Genomic DNA, 11,611 nt, shown 5'->3' on the forward strand with positions numbered 1-11,611 from the left:
TTCTTGTGGCAACCATGTAAAAACATAGAAAAATTATGACCTTTTATATCCTACATGTCATTTAAGTTTGAAATTGAGTTTTATTAATAGATTTATAAAGTGATGGGTATATATCTAGGAAATAGAATTTTTAGGGACCTATATTGAACAAGCCCTTAAAAAAATGTAAATGTGCGGTAAAATAGATTCATAAATTAAATTGCTTGTAAATAAATTGTTGGTATGAACGATAATTCCGCACCATACTTTAAATAAATGTAAATATGACGTAAAGTAAATTTACAATGTAAATTGCTTGCTCTATGGACTTTTATCCCGCACCATACTTTAAATGAAAGTAAATGTGCGATAAAGTAAATTCATAAAGTATGAGGGTTAATTCCACATAATATTTTAAGTAAAAGTAAATGTGTGATATTCATAAATTAAATTGTCTCATGTATGGATGTTAATTTCGCATCATACTTTAAATAATAAAGTAAATGTACAATAAAGTAAATGTGTTTGTATGGGTACTAATTCTATTCCATACTTTTAAATAAGAATAAAGGCAGTAGTGTGAACGATAAACCTGCATCACACTTTTAAATAAATACTGTTGTATGGGTAATAAAACTACACCACACAGTAAATAAATTGTATGAGTAATAAACCTACACCATACAGTAAATAAAGTAAATGTGGGGATAAAACCACCACTGAATAAAATAAGAAAAGTGTTAGTATTATTAACGTTCTTCCACTGATAATATGTTTAGTATTACCAATGGTCCATTTTTATTAGTGGTTAGTAATACAAGAGCAAATAAATATAATATATGACAGAGAGGAGAAAAAGAAATAACCACATAGTGTTGAGCCGAGAAAATTTAGAAGTAAAGGAGAGAGACTATCGTGCTGATAACGTGTTATAAAAATAAAATAAGCAGAGTATAGGAAGTACCACTGAATATTGGGAGTAGAATTATATTTGCTCTTGTGATGTTTACACTGACAGAATTTCCTCTCAAACAGAAACTCACTCTCTTTTGTTTCCTCTCACTCTTCATTTCTTCTCTTCCTTACATTCCTCTCTTCTTCTTTGGTGTCTTCTACAATTGAATGAGCAAGTCTATTTATAGGCAAATTGGATGGCTTCATTATCCAACATCATCATTAAGCTTTTGATTAAGCTTCCAACATTATCATTAAGCTTTTGACTAAGCTTCTTTCTTTTTCTTTATGTGGGCTTCACCACTTTCATTACAACAGCCATGACTTTATGCTAATATTTCAAAGCGAAGAGAGTCAAGACGCCAAGCACAAGCAGTCCCACATTGACAAAATGAAGCTAGATAATACGCTTTATAACACTCAAACATTGATGACGCATCGCTAAGCTTAGCAATGCAAGCTTGTAACCCAGGTAGGGGCTTTAAGGTGTTGGAACATTGGCCCAATATAGTGGGTCGGTTTGGAGTGGCTCTATTCTGACCTGCCCATTCCAAGCCAGAAGTTGGGCCATGTGGCTTGGGCGAAGGCTCTGGGCTTCATGGTTCCTAGAGTGGAGGGAATTGCGTAAGGCTGGCTTCACAGAGCAACGATCACCTCCCGCTCCGGGCAGTGGAAGGATAATGGGTCGGTGCCACCCTGAAACGCTCTAGCCCGCTAGATTGTCCTCGACTGAACCAAAACCTTTTTTTGCTTAATTTAATTTTTTTAAAATTCTTTTGTTCTTATGCTTTTTGTTGCTGTCTGCTTAGGGTTCTTTCACTACTGTAAGGCCTTGTTAAAATGTTAAACCAAATAAAGCAGAGAATCTCCTTTCTTGTGAGATCTACAGAACATGCAGCCAAATAATTAGTTTCTGATTCTTTTTTATTTTTATTTTTTAGGACTGAATAGTTTGTGATTCTGGAAATTCAAGCAATAACCAATGTATATATGAGGGGTCTTTTCTAAAACTAAACGTGCACTCTGGTCTTGCTCTAATTTAATCATTTTGGTTTTGTTGGTTGTGGAATCTCTTTGCAGCACAGCAGTCTTTGGTACAAAATTAGTAGAAGAAACAATAAACTCTCTTGGTGTGGTCTTGTAGGTGCCAATCTAGCTTGCCTCCTAGAATTATTTTTGGGATCTCCTACCAGAATGATCGATGTTTTTTTTTTCTTTTTCAAATTATGTTTTCCAACATTGGATTGAAAACTATTAGAACCACATTGTCAATAAGAATTAAGTTTATTGGAACAAGAAGCTATAGCACTTGTGTGCCATTCTGGTCATGTACATTCTTTTTATCCTCCTTGTTTTCAAGTATTTTTTCTATAATTTTTCCCTTTAGAAAATTCACTTTGGATGAGATCAAATCGAAGATCTTCCAACTCTCATAACATTTCAAACCGAGGTCTCAAACAGGAGGACCCAGATCAGAAGAACTGCATCCATTGGCTATAAGTGTTGCTAATTAATCGAGTATTGCAATCAAAGTTGGAAAAAAAAATTTGCATGAAGGAGAAAACAATCACAGACGCAAGCAGAGCAAATCCTTAACACAACCATTAATCCAGGGGAAAATTCATACAAACTAACCCTAAGTGATAGGGCCCATCGTGTATTGTATTTCAATGATCTGAACCATCTAGTTTTTATATAATGCATGTTTTTGTAGATGGTAAAATGTATGTTTGTCTCACAAAGACTGAAAATTATTTTAGAGATCCCACAACTTAAGGGGGACTGTATATATAATTATATGTACATATATATAGTGAGCTTCCATTGAGGGATCCCTTAAATAAGCTTATTTAAGGGACACCCTTGTAGGGCCAACCACACATTGTTTTTCAACCTAATGCTTTCCCTTTTTTTATGCTTTGGTTAAATTACGAGTATACAGAACAACAATATTTTTATGTGTGGCAACAACAACAAGATGGCTCCAGTCTTTCCAACACCGCCTTCATTGGCTGGAAACGTTGGTTGTACCTAATAAAATATGTACAACTCTAGCAGAGATAGGTGTATGAAGATCAAAGGTCATGATGGAGAGTTTTTTGGATGATGTTTCGAACTCTTAGTGAGTAGTGGCAAAAGTGATCCAGTTTCTAGTTTCTTTATCTACTGATTTATTTTTAACGTCTATTGAATTATGAGAAAAGTTTGTATAAGGCATATCTTGCTTGATTTATTTGTAATTAGTTGAATCAATAAGAAACTGTGGATTCAAGGTATAGTCATTTCCAGAGCAGTCAAGCTGTGGTCAGTTGCCTTGTGAAAGAAGCTAGTAAGAAACAAATGAAATATTTCTACTTCTCCAGTAAATTAAATTGATAACTTTAAACAGAATGTTTACATTACCAACATTAAATTGAAATATTTTACAAGTGCTTCCTCCACAGATGCTTCATAATCAACAAACAAATTGATCTTGGATGTTTCCTGCTTCAAAGCTCCTCCTCATATGGTTGCTCTACTCTCATAAATGAAAATCCAAGTATTCTACTTTAAAATTATTATAAATGCTTTGAAGTACCTAGAGTGTATCTCTTTTTCATTTGCTTATGTATGCACAGCAGTGTCCCTGCAGCCTCCTTTAAAAAAATTTATGATAATAATGTCCCTGATACTGAACGAGGATCTTTTTGTTGTCCATTCTTTTAAGTTCTTTTTCACAGCACATCGGTAAGGCTAGAATAAGTTTTGGTGAAGACTATCTTTTTTTTCGAATATTTGGATGCATGGCCACAACTGAATCTTTTTTTTTTCCCTTGTTCCATTCACATGTGTAGATGGTGTCACTTAATTTGGAGAATCTTGCATTTCGTTCCGGTTATTAGTGTCTTTCACATCTCAATCTTTCTCATGGAAGTGGTGTCGCAGTTTGAGTTGTTAACGACAGGTTGTGATTCTGAAATTCAAGCAAACTGAGCTATACAAAAGTAGGTCTCATCAGGACGGATTAGTATTTGAAGACATATAAAAGAACTGCACCATATTGGTCGAAATCGAATAGCTTGCTTTAGTTAGCTGTGGAGTCTGATTTAAGTAAAACCATCTCTGGCACAAAATTAGTAGAAACATGAAATAAACATGGATATCATAGATTAAGAGCTCACAACTCCTTTATGTGCATAGCTAATCAAACAATGGTAAACATAATTTTAATTGTTGATCCAATCAATTCATACATCAAGGAAAATCAAAGAAGAGAAGCTGAAAAGAAAAAGTGGTGGTTTGGTGTAAAGTGGCAGATAACCTTAGCCCCCTCTCTCTCAAAAAGACTCCCCTCTCCCCTTCTTCCCCTCTCCCCTTCTCCATTCCTCCCTTCTCCTATTTTTCCCAATTTTCAGAGACCAAAGGTTTTCCTTATTTATCTTCGTGCTGTAATGATTTTCCTCCATTCATCACAGGCGGATGCGTCTAGGCATCGGATTTCCACCTACGTTTCAGTGTCGGATCTCTACCACCATTTTTTCTATTGGAATAAGTCGCAGAGACTCTTTGGGTTTTATGTATAGTTTTCACCTCTCCTTTTGTGAGAGTTTTTCACCTTTCCTTTGTGAGAGCTTTCCACCTCTCGTTTGTGAGAGTTTTATTTGTATTGTTATGGCTTGATTTTTTTAAGCTTTATATATTTTTGGTTATTCTGAGTCTGGTCTCTTAGTTGGGATGCCTATGCTAGAGTTTCTTCGATCTTGAGTGATCGTGGAGAAGCCCTAGTTTGTCTTAAGTTTGATGTTAAATCGCTCCGTTATTGTAATGGCCGTTTGTGCTAAAATATGAATATGGTTTGAATGTATTAGGTTTTGTTTTATTATTCTCCACTAGGAGGTATATATAGGAGTTTACATGAGAGTTTTACAAGGAATTAGATACAATACAGAATTAGGAAAGTATCTCCTAATTGTACAATGATTTATCACTTATATAAAAAATAAGAAAGTAAATCCCTTAATTAATCAAGGAAGTAAATCTCTTTGATTAATTAGGAGACTCACGTCAACACTCCTCCTCAAGTTGGTGCATATATGTTACCAATGCCTAACTTGGTAAGTGAGTCATGAAATACTCTTCCACAAATAGCTTTGGTTAAGATATCTGCCAGTTGATCTTCTGATTTTACGAATGGTAGACGAATGATTTTTTTCTCAATTTTTTTCCTTCAATAAAATGTCTATCCACCTCAACATGTTTGGTTCGATCATGTTGAACTGGATTATGGGCAATATCGATAGCTAACTTGTTGTCACAATGCAACTCCATTGGCTTTTCTAGTTTGAAGCCTAATTCTGTCAAGAGTCTTCTGATCCACAATAATTCACAAACTCCGTGGGTCATTCCTCGATACTCTGTTTTTGCACTAGACCGAGAAACCACATTTTACCCTTTACTCCGCCAAGTGACTAGGTTACCTCCCACTAATATAAAGTAACCTGAAGTAGAGCGTCTATCTGTAATAGAACCAGCCCAATCAGCAACTGTGTATCCAACAACTTCAAGATCTCCATTTTTTTGAGAACATTAATCATTTCCCAGGGGTTGACTTTAAGTATCTTAAGATCCGATCAACTGCATTCCTATGAGAAACACTGGGCGAATGCATAAACTGACTAACCACACTCACATCATATGCAATATCTAGTCTTGGAGGACGTATGAAAAATAGAACCTTTGGTGGTGGTGATAGAAGCAGGAGTCTGGGTAGCCAGGTCAGCAGGATTGACCACATGCTTCTGTGAGTCTGTAATAAGATGGAGAATAGTATGGGTTCCTGACATCGCAGCGGAAGTAAGACGTGATATGAGAAGATGAGGAAGGTGATGTGAGGAATTTGATGTAGGAATTGGATTTAAGAGATATGTGTATAAGATTTGAGGGTATGTGTTTATGGATTTGGATAAGAGGATTTGAGGACTTTAAATTTGAGGGATTTGGATTTGGGAAAAAATATGAGGAATTTGATTTAGGATTTTGGATTTGAATATGAGAAATTTGAGATAAGGGTTTAGAGACAAAACAACTTCTCTTCACTCTCCCTTTCCCCCTGAAGAGAAAGGGTCGTCAGAGTAAAGAAATATGCAGTATCTTCATGGGAATACGTCAAGGTAAGGGGGATATGTCAATAAACATATCATTTTCACTCCCCCTCCCCTCCTTGGGAGAAGAACACTTAAATTTCAAGAAGAACGCAAGCAAAGGTCACAAGAGAACTTGGCTCTGATACCATGCTAAAATATGAATATTGTTTGAATGTATTAGGTTTTGTTTTATTCTTCTCCATCAGGAGGTATATATAGGAGTTTACATGAGGGTCTTACAAGGAATTAGATATAGTAAAGAATTAGGAAAGTATCTCCTAATTGTACAATGATTTAGCACTTATATAAAAAATAGGAAAGTAAACCCCTTAATTAATCAAGGAAGTAAATCTCCTTGATTAATTAGGGGACTCACGTCAACAGTTTGTGGCTAGTGACTTTTTTGGCTAATTATAAAGAGAATCCCAGAATTTCTCCCCCAAAAAAAAAAGTGGTTAATTGGGACTATTATTTCTATAGTTGAAGTTACAACATATGACCTAACATCTTAAATAGTTACAGTTGTGTAGATTAGCACCATATCTAATATTGCATTGCCCTTTTAATGTTGAAAAATGTTTCGAGTTCGAATTCCTAATCTTCCTTGATCAAAATGGAATAAAGAAACAAAATTAAAAAAATTACAAGGCTATCTTTTCAAAAATTGGCAATCGTCTAATCTTAGTTGGAGTGTGGACGGCGAAGTGTTTCTTTGGATCATAGAGGGCATAGTTTATGTAAGCATCAATCTTATCTTTCTCATCTTTAGACTCTGCCTTGGTAAAGCCATCCATCCATGGAGACCAGGTTGAGTTTGGAGGGGGAGGAGTTGGAGAAGGATAAAGTGGTGGTTTTGTTTGAATATTTGTTGATGCTTGTCGTGGCATATACTTGCTGCTGCTCTTGCTTTGTTTCTTCATCGTTGGATTGCTGGTTTCTTTCCTTGTCTTATTTGCTTCAAATCTCTGTTAGGAAGAGCAATAACAAGAACAAAAGAATTAAATTATATGAAATAACTGACATTCATTCAAGCAAAGTGTTGCACATAAAATTTAAATAAAAAAAAACTGACATTCATTCAATTTTCCACATTGATGACACAATTATAACTCAAAACTGTATCTCACCCAATTTACTTCAATTAAACTGAAAGAATCTAGTAGCTGAATTGTATACTGTCCTTCTCTAGGTAGGTAGCTTAATGTGCAAGAACTTAACACCAAAAAAAAAAAAAACTTATTACGCAAGAAACAAAGAAACTCTTTCTATAGCATTCAAACCAAGTTTTCAAAGTAGAAGGATCCAACAACACAGAAGAATTGTGGTCGTTGGTTTTCAAGTTTTGTTAATTAAGAGTAGAACAAACTTGTAGAAACAACAGAGAGAGAGAGAGAGAGAGAGAGAGAGGTTTTTAACGTACCCTGTAAACAAGTGGGTTTGTTTATGTAGGAAGAGGTGTTCGTCTTGGTGGTGCTATATATATGGAGAGAGTAGGGAGCAAGTTACCCAAATTGGAGATTGAATTGGATTTGAGTAAGTTTTTACTTATGTCACAAATAAGGTATTTACTTAGAAATACCTAATTGGATGTGGCATTGAAATTGGGTAAGAAGTGATTATTTTGGATTTTTTTTTTTTCCTTTTTCTGTTTGCTGAGATATATTTAAGAAGTTCTTATGTTAATTAATTGAAGATCAAATAGGAAAAACCAAAAAACAAAGTGCGAGGGGCTTGTAGCTCAAGTGATTAAGAGTTAAGAGCTTTTACCTTGCACTCGAGGTCTTAGATTCAATTTTCCTCTCCTCCAACATCATTTGTATATAAAAAATATATATATAACAAAAAAAACCTCCACCAAAATGTTTGGGCTATACCTTTCAATTAGCCCAAGTCCAGCCTCCAACTTAATTACCCAGCCCATACACTATCTCTCCTCTCTCCCTCAAACTCTCAGGCCAGAAGAGCAGACGCCTCGTCGTATATCAGGTATGCTTCCCAAACCCAGAACCGTCTTCAAAACCCTAAGCCAACTGTTCATACTGAAATATTCCAACTCGTCTTCTTCCTGCTCTACTTCTTTTCATAATTTCAAAGTTTCAAGGGTTCTGTTTTTCCTTTGAATTTCCCATTGATTCTTAACGATTTTCAGTGAAGTTCGCTATTATGCTTTAGCTGAGAACATTTGTAATCTCTGAGAAAAAAGTGTAACCAAAAAATAAAAAATAAAACTTGGGTTTAAGCTTTGGGTGCGTGAGATTTAGTCCTTTTAGTTTGCTTCATGTTATTTTGATTTATCAATGTGGTAGTTTTTCTTCTTCTTCTTTTCCTTTATTTTTGGGATAATTGTTAATTGATGGTGTTGTTGAGTCACAAAGAAACAGCCTCTGTTATCTGTGCATAAATATTATTGGAGTTCAGCGTTTAAATCCCAGAAAATGTTTGTGTGAGATTAAATGTTGGTTAGTTTCTCTCAAGGTTGGGTTAGTATCGTGTCGAATCTCGATAATTAACAACTTGTTGAACTTTGGTTTACAGTTTTCCTCCATTCTTTCTAAGAAAAATTCATGTTTACTGAAAACTGTGATGTTGTATGGGTTACATGTAATTCAAGGATTCTTTCACCATGTCTCCAATTCATTGACTTCGATTATATTATAGTCAGTGAATTTACACCGAAATGACCTGTAGAATTATATGAAGTATATGCTGGCAGTTTATTGATGACTAAATGGATAACTAAGTTCCTTGTATTTCCTATTTCAGTTAAAGACTGCTAAAGAAGAGGTTGACCTTGCATTGGTGATGGTGGAAGTGTGGTGGTCCCTATTAGCTGCAATCCCCGCATTGGTTGCAGGACAAGCATTTCGAGTGAAGAAAAGGCGTGCTGAAGAGCAGAGATTAAAGAGTGCCAGGGGGAGAGAGAAGAATTCTGATGAGATTTTTGTCTGTGAGAGGGTATGTACATCCAAGAGAATGCTGAAAAAGCTAGGTGCATTCTCAAAGGACCCAATTCCTGATACTTGTGTCACTGTGTGTGGCGTGTCGGAGCTGGATGCGTGTGCTGATGCATGCGCACGCACTGTTTGCGTAAACCAACATCAAGTACCCAACTGGAATGACAAATGCCTTCGGAGATGCCAGAGTGAATGTCTAAAACTCTCTTCTTCCAGTTATTCTTAGTATATTTTTTTCAACTTAAAAGAGGAATGTGTATTACAAGTCGAGTTATCATAGTGTTGGATACTATTATTTTGTGACATATTCTCCGATTATCGGCTATCAATTTTAAGAAGTTTGGACTAAATTTTTGTGCTTGATTGCTCTTAAGGCTGATTTCTGGCACAAACTTGACTGTTGATTTTTTGAATTACCTTGTTACATCTCTGGCGTTCCTCATATATAGGTGCTTTCTTGTCTTTGAGCTTGCAACTGATGTCGATTTAGGTGCTTGTTTCTTTAAGCTTGTTTGGCTCGCTTGGTGGGCTTGATTTCAGGTATTTACACTCAAGCATAATAGTCTTGCAAAGCCAATGTTTGTGCATCTATTAGGTTTAGATGACATTGAATTTAGCATCCCTAAATGTTTTGTTCTCATTTATTTTGGTTTTACTTTAGTCTGCAAATGGTTAATGGAACTTGTGAAATTGTTGCTCTGTGAGGAGCATAATATCTCACTTGAAGACTCTGGCCCTTTCAAGGCCTGTCGAGAGCACTAACACGAAGGAAGTTCGGACACTTCATGATCATGTGTTAGGCTTTTTAATAAAGAAAGTCTGTCTTTAATTATTTCAAGGAAAAGGTAAAATATGAGATCGTTGATTTGCTTATTGCTGAATCTTCATAACTCTCCATTTTGATATAAAGTTATTGATACAAGTTTACAATGAAACAAATCTTTAAGCCAAAAAAGCCTTAACTCTACGAATTAAGCATAAAAAAATTCTTAAAGCTCTGCATGGGGCTCTTCATGAGAGACCCTTTCCTTTACCTTTTCTGCTGTCTTATGCATTGTCTCTCCCACTGCTGCGCCAGCTGATTTTGCGGATTCTTCAACTGTGTGTTTGCCTGTTTCAAAACTCTTGTGAGCTGCCTCTTTCAATTTCGCTCCCATCCCAACACCACCAGTGCTACCCTTTCCATCTGCCTCATCTGCACCCCTGAAACTGAGAAAGCAATTTGAGAAACTTGGCATCAAACTTAAGACTTTTTGTAAAACTTTTCGAGAATAGTCGAAAATTGGGGTGCATAGGGTTGCCACACATTAAACCGAATACCTTAGGCGCCGCAATTTTTTGCTATTTTTCTAAAATTCCATGTGAAAAGAAATGCCATCTTTGAAAAGATGGGGTGAACTTGTTGCTAGTTTTTCATGAAAGTAGCAAACTTGCAACAGAAGCACTTACTCTAGATTTGGAGGGGAAAATTGCAATTGCATTTCACTTATGATGGTTTTGACTTTGTCCCAGGCATTTTGATGAGACTTTTGCAGGACAGAAATTGTATCATAGAGCACATTGACTGTATCTTGCATTGTTTTTCCAAATGTAGTCTGCTCTTGCTCATTCTTCTCAACCTGTTGTTGTCCTTCCCCGATCGTCGACGGAATCTGAAGTGAGACGATGATGAACCAAAAAAGAAACAGTGCGGTTCTTCTGCTAAATTTGTCCATGCCACTAAATTTGGAGGATTGTTAAAAGTAGGGGCTCAACTGGGTCATATCAAAGGTGGTTTTGTACTTGGAGTTGTTTCAAATTTGAACACTTTCTAGGCTTCTAGCCAGTTACATGTAATAAGGTAACGTGGGGTTACCTTCTTGCATGTAGGATTCCACATTTGAACGTGTCAAATCATGGTTAGAGATGTAATATTACAACAGAAATGTAGCATTAATAATTTATGGCTTTCTGACCAAATAAATAAATATATAAAATAATTTATGGCTTGCAATTTATATTGACTGCGCGGAAGGAAGTTTGCAAAATAACTAATCATGTGGATCTCTAGCATGTTAATCTGATCTGAGAAAAATTAACGGAGGAAGGAGAGCAAGATTAATATTTTATAGTACTAATAGCAATTTAATCTGATGAAATAATGCTGTCACCCTATCTTTAATAACAACGGAGAAAAAGATGGTTAGATTGTGTGTCCAATACATTGACAAAACAATGAGATTATTAAGGATTAGCCTCTTTGCCCGCGCATGCGAGAGACTTTTTTTAATCACACGAGCTATGCGCGACTTACAAAGTTTCTTTTTTTTATTTTTGCAATTGTATTTTTCTAGATGGTCGTCTTAATTTTTTTTTTGTTGCCCTTATTTTTTAGATATTCGTCTCAACAGTTTATACTAGATTAAAAAAAAAAAAAAAACTATTGAGACGAACATCTAGAAAATACAGGTGATAAAAAAAAAAATTTAAGACGACCATCTAGAAAAATACAATTACAAAAATAGAAAAAAGAAACTTTGTAAGTCGCGCATAGCGCGTGATTAAAAAATGCCTCCAGAAGGAAAGTCTAATAAATTTTGGGAGCAAAGACGACTCATATTC

The 11,611-nt window shown here is 35.6% G+C and overlaps 2 protein-coding genes across 4 annotated transcripts; one reads left to right on the top strand and one right to left on the bottom strand.

Moving 5' to 3' along the window:
* Positions 7,504-9,383, top strand: LOC18774720 (uncharacterized protein At5g64816). 2 transcript variants are annotated; one of them, XM_020564983.1, is made up of 2 exons: positions 7,504-8,042; positions 8,820-9,383. In XM_020564983.1, the coding sequence occupies exon 2, from the start codon at positions 8,859-8,861 to the stop codon at positions 9,234-9,236; it is 378 nt and encodes a 125-aa protein (XP_020420572.1). In that variant the 5' UTR covers positions 7,504-8,042; positions 8,820-8,858; the 3' UTR covers positions 9,237-9,383. The 2 variants fall into 2 exon arrangements, with proteins under 2 accessions (XP_020420572.1, XP_020420571.1); XM_020564982.1 differs by lacking the exon at positions 7,504-8,042 and adding an exon at positions 8,053-8,302.
* Positions 9,580-10,963, bottom strand: LOC18775424. Of its 2 annotated transcripts, none has more exons than XM_020564981.1 (2): positions 10,460-10,963; positions 9,580-10,213 (listed from the first exon to the last, which is right to left on the bottom strand). In XM_020564981.1, the coding sequence occupies exons 1-2, from the start codon at positions 10,723-10,725 to the stop codon at positions 10,000-10,002; spliced, it is 480 nt and encodes a 159-aa protein (XP_020420570.1). In that variant the 5' UTR covers positions 10,726-10,963; the 3' UTR covers positions 9,580-9,999. The 2 variants fall into 2 exon arrangements, with proteins under 2 accessions (XP_020420570.1, XP_007206632.2); XM_007206570.2 differs by having other exon boundaries at positions 9,580-10,219.

The sequence above is a fragment of the Prunus persica genome, chromosome G6, assembly GCF_000346465.2.
Source record: "Prunus persica cultivar Lovell chromosome G6, Prunus_persica_NCBIv2, whole genome shotgun sequence".
Lineage (NCBI taxonomy): Eukaryota > Viridiplantae > Streptophyta > Magnoliopsida > Rosales > Rosaceae > Prunus > Prunus persica.